At 42.3% G+C, this 19,119-nt stretch overlaps 1 protein-coding gene across 1 annotated transcript; it reads right to left on the bottom strand.

Moving 5' to 3' along the window:
- Window positions 1-5,407: 5,407 nt before the first annotated feature.
- LOC139478411 (kynurenine/alpha-aminoadipate aminotransferase, mitochondrial-like) lies at window positions 5,408-18,298 on the bottom strand. Its single transcript, XM_071260857.1, has 12 exons — window positions 18,282-18,298; window positions 16,001-16,098; window positions 15,283-15,370; window positions 14,369-14,437; window positions 13,639-13,783; window positions 13,195-13,269; window positions 11,600-11,863; window positions 10,334-10,416; window positions 9,632-9,728; window positions 7,021-7,147; window positions 6,230-6,432; window positions 5,408-5,467 (listed from the first exon to the last, which is right to left on the bottom strand). Exons 1-12 carry the CDS (start codon window positions 18,296-18,298, stop codon window positions 5,408-5,410), a joined length of 1,326 nt encoding a protein of 441 aa, XP_071116958.1.
- Between the last annotated feature and the right edge of the window lie 821 nt (window positions 18,299-19,119).

Genomic DNA, 19,119 nt, shown 5'->3' with positions numbered 1-19,119 from the left:
CATGTCATAAGGTCTTATCTTTGAGCTCACCTGACTGAAGGTGCAGTGAAATGGGGTTTAACGTCGCGTTCAAGATTATTGAACTTAAATAGCAACGCGCGCGTGCGTGCGTGCGTGCGTGCGTGCGTGCGTGCGTGCGTGTGTGTGTGTGTGTGTGTGTGTGTGTGTGCGTGTGTGTGTGTGTGTATGTACATCTGCTTGAACTAATCAAGACTTCTTTCGGTTTTATAGTGCTAGCCCATTGAGATACCATGATGCAGGTTAACAAGAATACCCTACTTGGGCACATTATACTGTCTCCGAGCACTTCATGTGTTATCTCCTTATATAGAGCGCCAGGCAGGATAACAAGAAGTACCATTTTTTAACGTTTTTGGTATGACGCGGCCAGTTGATAGAAACACGATACACTTTTCGGAAATTCTTTTTATATCAACATATGTATAATAAAAAGTCGAAACCAAGCACCAAGTGTGTGTGGCTGCTTGTACTAGTCCAGACGGATGCCGATTTATAGTGCTAGCAAATGTGGTTTAGTGCCTGTCCTTGGAGACATTTCAAACCGTCGATTACATATCTACTACATATCCAGGTGAATTACACTATTTTTGGGTTGGTTTACGAAACGAGTGCGTGAGTTGGGTTTAAAGCCGCTTTTAACATTATTCCAGTTATATCACGGCGTGTCAGCTTAATGTGGGAGGAAACCCCGAAGTGATGTAGGTCTCGGACGTTTACCACTTCGGTGAAACCCACGAGCACGGGTATGGTGCTGACAAACCTAGAAACATAATCAGGGTGAACCGGGATTCGAACCCACAATCATAGGTTGCTGGCGTGCCCAAGGGACGCAACTCTGCACAGCGAATTGCGGCACCTCATACGACTGGGCCACGCGTTTCCCCTCAGTTTGAGATCAGAGCAGTTTGAGTATATATATATATACGCTCATGTAATGTCTTGTTTTGAGGAAATACCCTTTTTCGATACAGTTCGATAGTGTATGGCTGTACAAAATAAAATTATGTACACATAATTCGAGGCGAACAAGGGATATTCACTGTCATTGACTTTCACTGTATGGGTGTTCATTGAGGCTATTAACATTTACAGGTGAGAGTCAAAGAACAAATCAAGGCATTGATATTTGTGAAAATATTTTATATATTCATGCCACGTACATTTATCATTCTGTTCTTTGTGTTCCTCGGGGTGCAGCTTGGGCGAATACCATTGAAGTTTTTCATGTCAATTGTAGTATTATAATGACACGCTAAGATATTCATGCACTTAAAGTTCCTGATGAATGACAAAGCCATATTATGGCTCAGTCGTGTTCGTCCAGAACGACTTGGTAATGTGCAATGTAAAGCAAAACTACCGACATGGATTGAATATTCTAATATGTCTGACAGGGCATAATGTCGACACAAACGGTGAAATCAGGCCGAAGAAACGCATGTCTATGGAGAACAGTCACTCATTGTGTAGGTAGTTGTACGTGACAAACTTATTTTTGGTATCAAATATCTTTGCTAAAATATACCTCAGTCACGTATTTGGAAAGTTAAGTGCAAAAAGCACGTGAGTGCGTTTCCAGCGTTAACGTCATCGTATGTATGTCCTATATCCGTCATGGAGAACGCATACCTGACGTATCAGACGTTCCCCTATGAATTTGAGGTACGGGATAAGAACTATGCCTGAGGTTAATATATGGATATATTTGTTTCATTATTAAAAAACGTCAATGCCTCGTGGGAATTCCTCTTCGTATTCTCCATAGTAGTGTCCGTTTGACGTTCGTTCAAGGACACGAATATACCTGTCTTTAAACGTAAAGAACACTTGTCCAACTGTCTGTGATAAAAAAGTACGTAACCTCATATCCGTGAACAAACACGAAACCTATCTACATGGGTGGCATCATTTGTGTAAGTGAAAAGACAAGTATCTAATGGTTTCTGACACGTATAAAGTTGTTCGTAAACGTCAAGGACACGCATCCATGTGTCTGTTAACGAGGATACGTATCAATATTTCTGTGGACAAAACATATCCTTCTATATCCTTCTCCTTCTCTCTCTCTCTCTCTCTCTCTCTCTCTCTCTCTCTCTCTCTCTGCCTATAAGCATGAAGAACACATGCCCATAAGCATGACGAACACATGCCCATAACCATGAAGAACACATGCCTCTAAGCGTGAAGAACACATGCCAATAAGCAATAAGAACACATGCCCATAACCATGAAGAACACATGCCTCTAAGCGTGAAGAACACATGCCAATAAGCAATAAGAACACATGCCCATAAGCATGACGAACACATGCCCATAAGTATGATGAACATCATCTCCATAAGCATGCGGAACACATCCCCATAAACTTACAGAACACATGCCCATAAGCACGAAGAACACATGACCATAAGCATGAAGAAAACATGTTCATACGCAATAAGAACACATGTCAATACGCACGAAGAACACATGCCTATAAGCATTCAGAACACATGCCCATAAGCATGAAGAGGACATACCCATAAGTATGAAGAACACATGCCCATATGAAATAAGAACACATGTCAGTACGCACGATGAACACATGCCCATAAGCATGAAGAACACATGTCAATACGCACGTAGAACACATGCCCATAAGCATGAAGAACACATGTCAATACGCACGTAGAACACATGCCCATAAGCATGAAGAACACATGTCAATACGCACGTAGAACACATGCCCATAAGTATGAAGAACACATGCCCATATGCAATAAGAACACATGTCAATACGCACGAAGAACACGTGCCTATAAGCATGCAGAACACATTCCCATAAGCATGAAGAACACATGTCAATACGCACGTAGAACACATGCCCATAAGTATGAAGAACACATGCCCATATGCAATAAGAACACATGTCAATACGCACGAAGAACACATGCCCATAAGCATGAAGAACACATGTCAATACGCACGTAGAACACATGCCCATAAGTATGAAGAACACATGCCCATATGCAATAAGAACACATGTCAATACGCACGAAGAACACATTCCCATAAGCATGAAGAACACATGTCAATACGCACGTAGAACACATGCCCATAAGTATGAAGAACACATGCCCATATGCAATAAGAACACATGTCAATACGCACGAAGAACACATTCCCATAAGCATGAAGAACACATGTCAATACGCACGAAGAACACATGCCCATAAGCATGAAGAACACATGTCAATACGCACGATGAACACATGCCCATAAGCATGAAGAACACATGTCAATACGCACGTAGAACACATGCCCATAAGTATGAAGAACACATGCCAATATGCAATAAGAACACATGTCAATACGCACGAAGAACACGTGCCTATAAGCATGCAGAACACATTCCCATAAGCATGAAGAACACATGTCAATACGCACGATGAACACATGCCCATAAGCATGAAGAACACATGTCAATACGCACGTAGAACACATGCCCATAAGTATGAAGAACACATGCCCATATGCAATAAGAACACATGTCAATACGCACGAAGAACACATTCCCATAAGCATGAAGAACACATGTCAATACGCACGAAGAACACATGCCCATAAGCATGAAGAACACATGTCAATACGCACGATGAACACATGCCCATAAGCATGAAGAACACATGTCAATACGCACGAAGAACACATGCCCATAAGCATGAAGAACACATGTCAATACGCACGAAGAACACATGCCCATAAGCATGAAGAACACATGTCAATACGCACGAAGAACACATGCCCATAAGCATGAAGAACACATGCCCATATGCAATAAGAACACATGTCAATACGCACGAAGAACACATTCCCATAAGCATGAAGAACACATGTCAATACGCACGTAGAACACATGCCCATAAGTATGAAGAACACATGCCCATATGCAATAAGAACACATGTCAATACGCACGAAGAACACATTCCCATAAGCATGAAGAACACATGTCAATACGCACGAAGAACACATGCCCATAAGCATGAAGAACACATGTCAATACGCACGATGAACACATGCCCATAAGCATGAAGAACACATGTCAATACGCACGTAGAACACATGCCCATAAGTATGAAGAACACATGCCAATATGCAATAAGAACACATGTCAATACGCACGAAGAACACGTGCCTATAAGCATGCAGAACACATTCCCATAAGCATGAAGAACACATGTCAATACGCACGATGAACACATGCCCATAAGCATGAAGAACACATGTCAATACGCACGTAGAACACATGCCCATAAGTATGAAGAACACATGCCCATATGCAATAAGAACACATGTCAATACGCACGAAGAACACATTCCCATAAGCATGAAGAACACATGTCAATACGCACGTAGAACACATGCCCATAAGCATGAAGAGGACATGCCCATAAGTATGAAGAACACATGCCCATATGCAATAAGAACACATGTCAATACGCACGAAGAACACATGCCCATAAGCAATAAGAACACATGCCCATAAGCATGAAGAACACATGTCAATACGCACGAAGAACACATGCCCATAAGCAATAAGAACACATTCCCATAAACATGAAGAACACATGTTCATTATCACGAAGAACACATGTCCATAAGATGTTATAGTTATGGACAAATTCCCTTTTTAGTTTTGTTTATAATCTAATCACATTGTTTAAGTGCAGCTTCTTGAATATGTAGCTTGGTCCTTTTGTTAGAACTCATTGTTTGTCCTGTGTGACGTGTGGAGGATGATGTGTGGAAGTCAAATTTCGTCATCAAAGAGTTCCCGTCATTCCGTCGACGGCCTTGTGTGAAAACAGCGGTGATTGTACAGACGGTGATATTTTCCCACAGATGCTATTATACTAAACTGGAATGTTCAACATTTCACATGTATCATGCTGTTTAAAGCCGCGCTCAGCAATATTCTACCTGTATAACGGACGCGTGTAAATAATCGAGTCTAGACGAGACAAACCAGACCATGCAACCTTATGAGAAAATAGTACCTAAATTATTTCTTCTGGCCATCTGCTGTTTCGAACAGTTGTGTATGCAATCGAGTTTTGTTACTACCCGTGCAATGGAGAACGTGCTGAACTCCACAGTATATCATGGCATGTCATATTTATACTAACGAGGTATAGCGCTGACAGATCAAGGATCATAATCAAGGCGGTTCTAGGATTCAAATCCACCATTTTAGGATCCTGCCACCCCTAAGCGACGCAACTCCAGCGAATTGCGACTGTACCACCCGTGCCCCTCGTTTGATGAGAGGACAATATTGTAAATAATGAACGATCATGTGAACGTGGTATTTATTTCATGATGTTTATTGTCTTTGTCAAGTTTCTTTTAGTTGTTTCTTTTAGCTTCGTGGAATTCAGTCAGTGCCTCAGCCAGCCAGGTGAATGCCTATAAGGTAGAAGATGTCTTGATCAGGCAGGTGTCATTGAGCAGCATAAAAGTTATATCAATGTGTAAGAGAATACAATGGGAGCGCCCATCTTAACCTCTTTGGTTACACCCACAATCAAAGCACAGGGATCATAGTCGGACTCTGCAGTAACGCAGTATTCCAGTTACACGATGTATCGCGGAATGTCAGCTTGATGTCGGAAGTGGTGCAAGTCTTAAACGTTCAGCACAGGCACGGTGCTTATATATGGAGAAACATAATCAGGATGGATCAGTATGGCACGCCCAGGAATGTAATGTGTATACTACAATCCCTATAACGCTTGAATTATCTGCCTAGTCCTATCTGATGGTGGTTTGAAAACCAGTTCCCCCAGTAATATATGTACACCCTTCAATAATACGCGAGACATAACAATGAATGACTAATCACCTTCCTATGATTGAGTGAGTGAGTTGTGTTTTTAACGCCGCTTTTAACATTATTCCAGTTATATCGCGGCGTGTCAGCTTAATGTGGGAGGAAAGCCCGAAGTGATGTAGGTCTCAGACGTTTACCACTTCGGTGAAACCCATGAGCACGGGTATGGTGCCGACAAACCTAGAATCATAATCGGGGCGAACCAGGATTCGAACCCACAATCATAGGTTTCTGGCGTGCCCAAGGGACGCAACTCTGCACAACGAATCGCGACGCCTTAGACGACCGGGCCACCCGTGCCCCCGCCTTCCTATGAAAAGAAAATAATGTCGAGATACCTTGTTCATGTCATCTTCTGATGCGTACGAGAAAGACACACGGATGTAGGGAGTTTCCCTCGGTTCGGGAAGGAAGTGATATCCAGCCATTAACACTGCCCCTTTCTCGATGACTCGCTGGACAACGGGCTGGGAACTCTTCACCCCAAGGAGCTTCATCCATATGAACATCCCGCCAGCAGGGGGAGACCACTCTGCCAGACCTAGTCGCAAGATTTTATGAAGGGATAATTATTAAATTAGAAAGCAATTACGATCGCATGTTTTGATATTTCTTCTGTATTTCTTCTAAGTTATTTAGGGGCGGTCGTTTAGCCTAGTGGTTGAGGCGTTCGCACGCCACGCCGAAGACCCGGGTTCGATTCCCGACATGGGTACAATGTGTGAAGCCCATTTCTGGTGTCCTCCGCCGTGATATTGCTGGAATATTGCTAAAAGCGGCGTAAAACCATTCTCACTTACTCACTCACTCTAAGTTTTTTAACGTTACGATTCAGATGGATATAATCAGAAGTACCGAATAGTATTTAATGTAATGTTCAGTTGTGTGCATATATACATTATATCAAACACTGATGTGTCGAACTTTAAGGGACCTTCATAAATTATTCGAATTATCCGAGATTCGATACAACCGAATATGATGAATAATCCGTGAACTCGACAAATCAAAGTTAGAGTGTGTTTGGCTTTCAAATAGGAAATATTGCCTTATATTCTTCCTTATTGTTACAGGCGATTCACCCATAATTACAAGAATGGAGAAGTCTCGTTGTATCATAAGGACTCACCTTTGAGGTGTTTCTGAGCAATGGCGACAATCTTGTCAGCCCTTTCCTTGTAGAAGGCCGCGAGTTTCTCCCCGTGTCGCAGGAAGCCGTCATGTCCCATGTCCACCAGGATCTTCCTGATGACTGTCTACAACATGAATATCTGAATCAGTAACACGAACAGATTACTCACGGAGTTTTCCTTCCATTCCGTGCTTTAACACTATCCACAAAACTATATGCCATGAGGGATGACTTCAACTCTCCAATGGTCACTTTTCCCTTTATGTCAAGTAATGTTTCAGTACTTCCAACCTTTGGGAGACACATTTCACAAGCTTTGAGCTCATTCTGCGAACATCCTAAAGAGCGTCATACGGTTTGAGGTTACATACCTGTGACATGATGTCGGTGCAGGTTTGAGATTACATACCTGTGACATGATGTCGGTGCAGGTTTGAGATAACACACCTGTGACATGATGTCGGTGCAGGTTTGAGATAACATACCTGTGACAGGATGTCGGTGCAGGTTTAAGGTTACATACCTGTGACAGGATGTTGGTGCACGTTTGAGGTTACATACCTGTGACATAATGTCGGTGCAGGTTTGAGATAACACACCTGTGGCATGATGTCGGTGCAGGTTTGAGATAACATACCTGTGACATGATGTCGGTGCAGGTTTGAGATAACACACCTGTGACATGATGTCGGTGCAGGTTTGAGATAACATACCTGTGACAGGATGTTGGTGCAGGTTTGAGGTTACAATCCTGTGACAGGATGTCGGTGCAGGTTTGAGATAACATACCTGTGACAGGATGTTGGTGCACGTTTGAGGTTACATACCTGTGACATAATGTCGGTGGAGGTTTGAGGTTACATACCTGTGACATGATGTCGGTGCAGGTTTGAGGTTACATACCTGTGACATGATGTCGGTGCAGGTTTGAGTTAACATACCTGTGACATGATGTCGGTGCAGGTTTGAGATAACATACCTGTGACATGATGTCGGTGTAAGTTTGAGGTTACATACCTGTGACATGATGTCGGTGCAGGTTTGAGGTTACATACCTGTGACAGGATGTTGGTGCACGTTTGAGGTTACATACCTGTGACATGATGTTGGTGCACGTTTGAGGTTACATACCTGTGACATGATGTCGGTGGAGGTTTGAAGTTACATACCTGTGACATGATGTCGGTGCAGGTTTGAGGTTACATACCTGTGACAGGATGTTGGTGCACGTTTGAGGTTACATACCTGTGACAGGATGTTGGGGCAGGTTTGAGGTTACATACCTGTGACAGGATGTCGGTGGAGGTTTCAGGTTACATACCTGTGACATGATGTTGGTGCACGTTTGAGGTTACATACCTGTGGCAGGATGTTGGTGCATGTTTGAGGTTACATACCTGTGACATGATGTCGGTGAAGGTTGAGTTTACATACCTGTGACAGGATGTTGGTGCAGGTTTGAGGTTACATACCTGTGACATGATGTCGGTGCAGGTTTGAGGTTACATACCTGTGACATGATGTCGGTGCAGGTTTGAGGTTACATACCTGTGACAGGATGTCAGTGGAGGTTTCAGGTTACATACCTGTGACATGATGTTGGTGCACGTTTGAGGTTACATACCTGTGGCAGGATGTTGGTGCATGTTTGAGGTTACATACCTGTGACATGATGTCGGTGAAGGTTGAGTTTACATACCTGTGACAGGATGTCGGTGCAGGTTTGAGGTTACATACCTGTGACATGATGTTGGTGCACGTTTGAGGTTACATACCTGTGACATGATGTCGGTGGAGGTTTCAGGTTACATACCTGTGACAGGATGTTGGTGCACGTTTGAGGTTACATACCTGTGACATGATGTCGGTGCAGGTTTGAGATAACATACCTGTGACATGATGTTGGTGCAGGTTTGAGATAACATACCTGTGACATGATGTCGGTGCAGGTTTGAGGTTACATACCTGTGACATGATGTCGGTGCAGGTTTGAGGTTACATACCTGTGACAGGATGTCAGTGGAGGTTTCAGGTTACATACCTGTGACATGATGTTGGTGCACGTTTGAGGTTACATACCTGTGGCAGGATGTTGGTGCATGTTTGAGGTTACATACCTGTGACATGATGTCGGTGAAGGTTGAGTTTACATACCTGTGACAGGATGTCGGTGCAGGTTTGAGGTTACATACCTGTGACATGATGTTGGTGCACGTTTGAGGTTACATACCTGTGACATGATGTCGGTGGAGGTTTCAGGTTACATACCTGTGACAGGATGTTGGTGCACGTTTGAGGTTACATACCTGTGACATGATGTCGGTGCAGGTTTGAGATAACATACCTGTGACATGATGTTGGTGCAGGTTTGAGATAACATACCTGTGACATGATGTCGGTGCAGGTTTGAGGTTACATACCTGTGACATGATGTCGGTGCAGGTTTGAGGTTACATACCTGTGACATGATGTCGGTGCAGGTTTGAGATAACATACCTGACAGGATGTTGGTGCACGTTTGAGGTTACATACCTGTGACATGATGTCGGTGCAGGTTTAAGATAACAAACCCGTGACATGATGTGGGTGCACGTTTGAGGTTACATACCTGTGACAGGTTGTTGGTGCAGGCCACGGAAGAGTCCAGGTGGAGGATAAGTTTCTGAAGGAGGTACTTTGGACCACTGATGAAGCCAAGTCGCGCCCTGATAGAAACACCATAGGCAATGTAGAAATGTCACAGGCATCATATACTGAACTTATTTGAAATGATCCATTCATATCATTTCATCATTAATTTGTCTTTTACGACATATGGATTCTGATTCGGCATAAATAAAGACTTGCGCTGGTGGTCTAAATCTTTATAAACCTAATTTATTTTGCTTTTGTTTTCCAAACTACAAACAAAGGTTTTGTTTGGTTAAATGTTTTTCACAATGCTGAAAATATATTTACGAACACATATGGACCGGAATGCTTATAATCTGATTGCACACAATGTATAATTGTGGGTTACTATCTTAGGGCAGGGAATATTTACCCTTTTCGCAAACACCTACTGTCAACACTATTTTGCCTTTTACGCCCAATGGAATCTTTTACAGCAGATAAACGAGACTGACGTTGACGTTAATATATATTTACGTCAAAATGGAAACCACCTTTGGGTAACAAGCATCATCGTTTAATGGCTTTCGGTAGGTCGTGGCTAGGTAATCGAACTACCGACCTTCCTGTTAGGACAGAAGCTCAATCCACAAGATAACAGAAGCGTACCAGCACTGTTCAGTGTCGTGTCAAGACTTACCCTGCAGCTATGAGTTTAGAAAAGGAATCGCATCTGATTACTCGGCCATCTTCGTCTAGGGATAGAAAACTGGGCGTCAGTGGCTGAAACGAACGCTCATACCTGTTAAATATATTCTACATCATCACGTAGCCCACATGAGAGCTCATCTGAATAGGGATAAAGGCTGTCTAGTCATCAAACGCGTCGCAAATCCCTGCACAGAGTTGCCTCCCTTAGATATGATAAATTTATAATTGTGTCTCGATTATGATCCTTGGTTTGTCAGCGCCATACCTTTGCTCGAGGGTTTAACCACTGACACGTCCGAGACCTGCACTATTTTCGGCTTCTGCCACATTAAGCCGACACGCCGGGATATTATTAAGAAGTATTGTATTGAAGTACTGCTCAAAGAAGCGTTGAAAAGCTCAACCGAATATAAACTCCCAAATATTTAGTTCACCCAGACTGCTGATACCTGCTGCCCCATAATGCATAATCACAGAGTGAGAATTCCACATCATCAGTACCAAATCAGATGTTGCCATAGTTGGGTTTTACGAGAATTTATTTGACCTGTTCAATAACACCCAACAGTATCCTACGGTTGAATTTACACAAGGGGGTACGGGTGGTCCAGTCGTCTAAGGCGCCGCAATTTGCTGTGTAGAGTTGCGTCCTTTGGACACGCCAGAAACATAAGATTGTGGGTTGGAATCCCGGTTCGCCCCAATTATGTTTCTAGGTTTGTCAGCACCATACCAGTGCTCGTGGGTTTCACAGAAGTAGTAAACGTCTGAGACCTGCATCACTTCGGGCTTTCCTCCCACATTAAGCTGACACGCCGTGATATAACAGAAATAATGTTAAAAGCGGCGTTAAAAACACAACTAAATCACTCACATAACTTATGCAATACCTATGCTTGTTAATTAATGTACTACAGAAGGGTTTGCCACAGGGATAAACAATTACATCATAAAGGGTTATTAATATCGAAACCTAACTGAACCAACACAAAACTGAATGGGAATAATCTGAACCAACAAACACAATAAAATAAAAATCTGAATCTAGGTAATATCGAATCACAATATTGACACAATCAAATATGAAACCGGGGAAAATCAAGTGAAAATACGGAAATATTACATTTGATGATGATGATGTTGAAGATTTAACGAGCGCTTCCGGTTGAATCGGAGCGATTACATTTGAATCAGGACACAATCAAATATATACAATATAATTCTGACTCGAGTCATGACACGAGGAATGACTCACTCTGCTGTATTGGATATAGTAGTAAGGGTCGTCCTCCAGAATCAAGAAGTCGTACTTGCGAGCAATACTATACACTGCCTTCTTTCGGCCTAGAGACCAATTGACGCCGGTTGGGTTACCGCCTGTAGGAACACAGTACAATATCTTTGGCCTCGGACCGCATTTGTCGGTGTCCCAGGTCGCGAGTATTTTCTGAAGTTCTGATGGTATCATGCCAGATGAATCACATGGTACCGACACTGCTTTTGCGCCGAGTGGGCGTCCCTTATGACAAAAGTAAAAATGATCATATCATAAATGGGCTAACTTGGAATAATGATAATAATGACATCTCGTGGAAGGTCAGGTCTACACGTACTTAGGGATGCAGGCAAGGGACAAACTCCAGAATGACAATATCAAGGAAGAATATCCGGTGTTTACATATACACTTAAGAAATAATGAGTTCAGAGCTGAAAATACTTATTCAGAGTCAAAGCCACAAATACTTATGCTGGACCCATCTTTTCGTATTCTTTTGGTGTTGTTGATGGAACCACTTCTGGGTACTCACACCCTCATGGGAGTGTGTGGTTTGATTAACGCGGGGGCTCTTCATGATAGAATTGCATTGTGTACTTTTGCACACATTTATTTGTCTGATGATCCGCTTGTTAAGCATGTCAAGACTCTTGATGACAACAAGGCATTCCACAGTTTTCGTAAACAAGGCAAGGGTGTGGGGCATAATCTCAGTGTTAATGTTGATTTTGTTGACGGTTATGTACTGGTAGACGGTACAGAAATGAGTGACAACCGAGCGAAGTGTCATATCAAATCGGCCCAGATTCATTCAAGAATAAGCTATCTGAACGATCACTGCGTTTTTGTTAATTATGTTGAGAAAATCAGCAACCCTGCAGAGTCCTTTGCTCGGATGAAGTCGGCTGGCCTGAAAGTGAAACAGATGGCTTTCTGTTTGCTGCTCAGGAACAGTCACTTTTGAAATGTCACGCTTGCATCCCAAGTAATAGTTGTTCGACTCCCCGTTGTTCTCGGTACCTAATATCCAACCTCCCAATATCTTGTCTGATACTAGGAGAGTACCCGGATTTGCTGCCAGGAATACAACTCCTCTGACAATCTGATCAATGCAGAAGGCTGCAATGTTGGGGAATCTTCACATTCTCCGAAAAGATCTGGGTGGGTTTGACTAGGCAGCGCTTCCTGGGAGAAGTCTCCATTCCCTGTCTGGGCTGCGTGTAGAGGGGACAAGGACTCTGAGCTGATGATGAGCCTACCAGCTTGGCTGTGCCAGGATCACCCAAACCCTCTTTGCTGCACGTATTATTTAAATCTGTGTATATTTATAATGCGCCAAGTCCTCAGCCTAAAGCTTGCTTATAGCGTTCAACCTTTTCCATCTGTTCTCATTGACTCAAACCTGATTTGTCAACTGCATCATTTATGTACGTTGGAATGTTTCCTGCAGTTTTTATTTATTGATCCGATAAATACAAGATATCCGAGCCTGTAAGGGTTTGTGCATTAAATACACTCATACTCACGAAGATGGCACTAAATGATAACATCAATTACAACACTGGCGCCTCACCACGCTCATCACATTTGGGTAGGTTGCTTCCTCCAGCAAGATTGAGTCCCCTTCATTCAGAACCGCTTCCAATGTCTGAAACATATGAGACGTTATGAAGACAGGCATTTTAAAAAAAATGGATGAAAACAAATGGTATTTAAAATGGACTTCTAAAACCCTTAATACGTTTTTCAGTAGGTTTGGACTAATGAGTGAGTGGTTAAGCTTTGCTAAACGTCGATTTGAACGGTATTTCTGTTATATCATAAAGCCGACTGCCATGCACACGGTGCGAAACAAACCTCGAAACATAAGAAGGGCGAATCTGGGATCTGAGACTTGAGGCATCCTTGGACTAATAAATAACGCCATTACTCTTTACACCGTAGATAAAATATGTTTTTGTAAACACGGATATTATCTTGATGTGCGCCTGTGTATGTTTCTGCGCGTGTGTTTCACCTTACTAATGGCTTCCTGGCAGCCATTGCACATGATGAGGTCCATGTCACTGGAAGCTGACGGTGGTGTGCTGTCACGGGGGAGGGTCGGGGGGTGGTGAACTTGGCGTTGTAACACCCTCAACCAGTCGATGATATCTGTCATGCTAAATACAAATGTCGCGAATATAATATCAGAAAGTACATAAACCTTTATAGAAACTACATTATAGGAATGTATGTTTTTATTCCTCTATGAACAGTATTTCAGTAATAAAACAGCGTGGCGGGCTAGTGTCTCACAGTCCTAAACTGAAGTCAGGCCTAGACGTAGGTGTGGAGTTTAATCACAACGTGTCGGCATAGCAATAGGAAATGCAATAAATATAGTTAATTTAATTGTTAATATACGGTATAGTTTATATGGTATCATGTCAGTTGCGTGAAACTCGGCTTGTAGAGAGAGATATAAGAATGAGGGGGGTTGGTTTAACGACGCTTTGAACAGTATTCCATATCACGGCCTATCAAGTTAATGTGGGGGAAAGGCTGAAGTGATGCAGGTCGAGGACGTTAGATCTGGTGAAACCAAGGGCGATTCTGGGACTCGATCATCGGATCCGGGTATCTAAGGGATGCAACCCTGCATATTGTATGTTGCCGTGCCCCCTCCCATCGCAAGTATTGAAGCTAGGTACACAGTAAAAGAGTTAGGATTTAGTATAAGACTCGTGTGCAGTTACATTACTCACCCTTTGGTGACACCATACTGAAGAGCGGCCTTCATCTCTTGGGGTCCTATTGTTAACCGCCGACCATCTCTATATTGAAACACATAGGACATGAATAAAAATGACTTTTAAGAAAATAAATAGAGGCATGACTCCTGTAAATGTATGTACTCAAACACAAGAAACGACACCTGAATATGTTTGTATACTATTGTTTATCTGATTCGGTTATTAATTTGATTTTGTTTGTTTGTTGTTTAACGCCGCATTCCAGCTATATGACGACGGTCTGGAAATAATCGATTCTGGACCAGACAATCCAATTGATTGATAGCATGAGCATCTATCCACGCAATTGGGATACAATGACATGCATCAACCAAGTAAGCGAGTCTGACCACAATATCATAGAATAGTCGCTTTTTACGGCAAGCATGGGTAACTGAAGACCTATTCTACCCCGGATCTTCACGGGTCTATTAATTTGATATTTCATCTGAATAGCGATTGATTCGAAATGCCAAAATATGACAGTTATCTGAAACGAGGAATGCTAGCTACCGGCTAAATGAAGATGGATCGGAACAGATGGCGTAAAGATTATGCATTTAAACATTAAAAAGTTTTCACCACGCAAGGGCAGCCAGGAACCATACTGTGTAATAGCCTAAGGATATCTCTTCGCTGAAATGTATGACGACACATCAGTGGAAGCTATAATTCTAAATGAAAAAGGATGTTGCACCTTGAGTACAATAGTAGTGAGTGAAGATAGTTTTACGCCGCTTTTAGCAATATTCCACCAATATCGCGACGGGAGACACCAGAAATGGGATCACACATTGTACCCATGTGGGGAATCGAACCCGTGACGAGCTAACGTGTTAACCACTGGGCTACCCCACCGCGCGTCCCCAAGTACAACAGCAACTCACCTTAGGACGAGATCCGCCTCCACAATGGGGAATAGTTCACCGTTCGGCATCCCTCCAGCCATCAACACCAGGCCAGACCCCACATACCCTGTCACATCCAGAGATGGTCGTTAGCCGAATGTCATTCCGTGTCATAAATGTACCATATAATTGTAAGGTATAATATTTGTTATTTCTAATAATATGATATTTACGAAACGGATACACACGAGGGTTGAGATGTTTTTTTCAAACCAAGCTATTCTATAAAAAATAATCCATATTTCGATCAAGATGCTTTTGAAACTGAGTATAAATACATCTAATACAATAAATACAATTGTTTAAATGAACCGCCCCATTTATCAGGTTGTGGCAAATGATTTTCAGTCATGTTTGTCTACAAAAAACATGGGAAGTATTTTCACGTTGGACAGTATTTTATAGAGCAATCTTGCATTGCATGAATGTATGGAGCTTAGACGTAGTTCACGCGAGCTGCCTGCCATCATTCATATATTTACAAAGTTTATAAGATCGGTTTATGGCATCGATAATATTATCCATGATATGTAAAATACCATGATTGCACACACATTATACCAATGCTTTTACAAATAATCATGAAACGTAAAAAAACAAACCCACAAGTATGCGCAAACTCAATTATCAGTTATGAAGAGAAATTGTGTTTTTGGATGATCACTTTGGGACAGTTCTAGTTTGGGATGAGACTTACTCTGGAGTTCCCGGAGAGCCGATGGTTTTCTTCTCAAGGCCGGCCTGCTGAGATACTTGTCGTAGTTGGTGATTCTCAGCTGTGTCACACCATTCACGCTGAAGTGTATGGGAAACTCGTGAGTGGATGAGTGAGTGAGTGTGTATGGTTTTACGCCGCTTTAAGCAATTTTCCAGCAATATCACTAGAAATGGTCTTCACACATTGTGATCATGTCGGGAATCGACCCCGGGTCTTCGGCGTGACGAGGGAGCGCTTTAACCACTACCCGACCGCACGAGTGGATGAGTGAGTGACTGGACTTTGAGTGAGTGAGTGAGTGAGTGAGTGGGTTGTTTTTGAGTGAGTAAGTCGGTTGTCTTTGAGTTAGTGATTGGGTGGGTATTTTGAGTGAGTGAGTGAGTGAGGACCGAAGTGATGCAGGTTTTATGCGTTTTCCACTTAAGTGAAACACACGAGCACTGGTATGGTGCTGACAAACATAATCAGGGCAAACCGGGATTCGAACCCACGATCAAAGTTACCTGGCACGCCTAAGGGACGCAACTCTATACAGCGAAAAGCGGAGCCTTCGTCCCTGTCCTCCACGTGAAACGTATGTTCTTTACGCATGTCACGTACGTTAAATGCAACGCGTTGTCGCGCATTTTACGTCTTTTTACACCTTTTTGATGGAGCGAAAATGCGGCAACGCGACATATTTGAAAAATGTCGCAATGTCGCCCTTTGGTAAAATATAAAAATAGCATAATTAAAAGTGCGACAATGCGATATTGCGACAGTGCGACAAATGACAAAATGTCGCGTTGTCCCATTGTAGCGCTTTGGTGTATTTGGACACCGTTTCCTTGTTTTTGAAAGGGCGACAACGCAACCATGCGACAACACGACAATGCATTTAGCAATATTCCATCAATATCGCGGCGGGGAACAACAGCAATGGGCTTCACACTGTCACTTCCAGGATTCTATAGATAAAGGAGCAAATAACACGAGTACCTACGAGACAATGTCAGACAGAAACACAGCGAGAAGCAGCTCAACACCACCGGCGTATCTTGGTTACAAACCAAGGATCTTAATCAGAGTAAACCCGTGACTCACGCCGACAACCATCAATTACAACTCGCAATATTTTTCGTATTTAAAAACTTCTTGATTTGTTGATTTTTTTCATGATTCATTTTCATTGTTGGTTCTTAGCCATGTCTTCCATATTTGTGCAAATATTCCACGGCATTGAAAGTGTATCACTTTTACATTAATATCCTATTTTCAAGAAAGTAAATGTGGTTTAGAAACATTGTTTACATAAGTTCATGATAGATGGACTCATGTGGAATGTCTTCTTTCAAGTTGACAACTCTCCGTGGCTACTCTGTCTCTTAATACCAAACAATACATTTGTCCCATTCATGCATTATTATTAATGTATGTTGTGTATGTGCCGTTATGAACTTAATGTAGTTTTTGTTTGCATATCACTGTCACCAATATAATGACGCTGACGTTGTTTTACAGCCTAGTAACTAAATATGTTCGTTTAATTGGTCAGAAAAACCTAGCCATGAAAACGGTGGTGGCGAAATAGGGTTTAACGTCGCATTCATGATTATTGCACTTATATAGCAATACGTATGTATGTTCATTCATTCATTCATTCATTCATTCATTCATTCATCCTTGTTTTATCTCGTGAATAACGAGCACCCGGCAGGATAACAAGTACTGACTTTTAACGTCTTTTTATATCACGCGATCGAACCCATCTAAGCGGTTATTTGTTTAGGTCATCTCTATATATTGCCGATGTTTTGTGAAACTGAATATATATTAATCCCGATAATTGCAAACAGAAGGGTTCAGTATATGGATTTAGGAGGTTTCACTGCATCCATATTTATAAACGATGCTTTAAGTGGCATTGCTTTGCAGTTGCAGATATTACACATTATGTGACGGTTGGTTGGTTGGTTTGTTGTTTTAAGCCGCACTCAGCAATATTCCAGCTATATGACGGCGGTCTGTAAATAATCGGGTCTGGACCCGACAATCCAGTGATTGATATCATTAGCTTCGATCCACGCAATTGGGATACGATGACATGCTTCAACCAAGTCCGTGAGCCTTAGCCTCTTACGACAAACACAGTCGCCTTTAACGAGAAGCATGGGTTGCTGAAGACATATTCTATGTGACGGATTAAGTATGCAGCCAAACATGCATTTAAAAAAATTGTCCATGGTCGCTATGATTCGCTATGAAACGCATAATTCCCTACCTATTATGGTCGCCCATCGCTTGCGGTTTCCCGGAAGTAAGCGGCACAACCTTCCTTGAACGACGAAAAGATGAACGAAGCCCACGACCCCGGGAAGAGTGTCGATGCCTTGCTTCTCTTTGCTGCGGCGACGTGTAACTGGAACTGCATTTACACACGAGGATGACAATAAACATCTAATGATATTCGTTGTTCGAGAAAACGACCCCACTATATAAGAACGACAAGTGCCAGTTATTCAACCATATCTCATTTGCACATCCTTTCAGCCCAATGAAGAGCGGTTTCGGTCTGGGCATATAACATCAAAGCTGTTGAATCGTGAAGACATCCCAACTGAATGTATTACCATCTTGTCTGGTTTGCACTTACTGTAAAATACTTCCCTAAGATAACTCTAGGAGAACGCTTGTAAGTTGATATTTTCTGCACGGAACAAGCATTGGTCAAAATTTATATAGCGATGGAAGTATGTAGATATTAACACCATACATAAACAACGCTGGTTTATCCCGTGACACATCTGACCTTTCTGACAAACGTGTTGGAAACATGTCTAATTTGAATGTAAGACATGTCAACTATTTAACATAGCTGTCCAGCCAAGAGTCACACTGTGATGACTATATGGTGTAAAGTCATATTTATTATCTTGTTTGTTCGAGAGGGCATGTGGACCATGACGATTAATATCGGCAGACAGGCAGGCGTTTATAATAAGGGGTATACGTGTTGATGGACGTTTTGGGCAGGCTATTCATTTACAGGACAGCATTGAATTACGTGACCATTCGTGTAAGACCATCATACAATCCATCACGTCTGACTGTCCAGGAGC

This window comes from Haliotis cracherodii, unplaced genomic scaffold, assembly GCF_022045235.1.
Source record: "Haliotis cracherodii isolate W230 unplaced genomic scaffold, xgHalCrac1.p SCAF_4, whole genome shotgun sequence".
In the NCBI taxonomy this organism is placed as follows: Eukaryota; Metazoa; Mollusca; class Gastropoda; order Lepetellida; family Haliotidae; genus Haliotis; species Haliotis cracherodii.
This window is presented reverse-complemented; position numbering and strand designations above follow the sequence as displayed.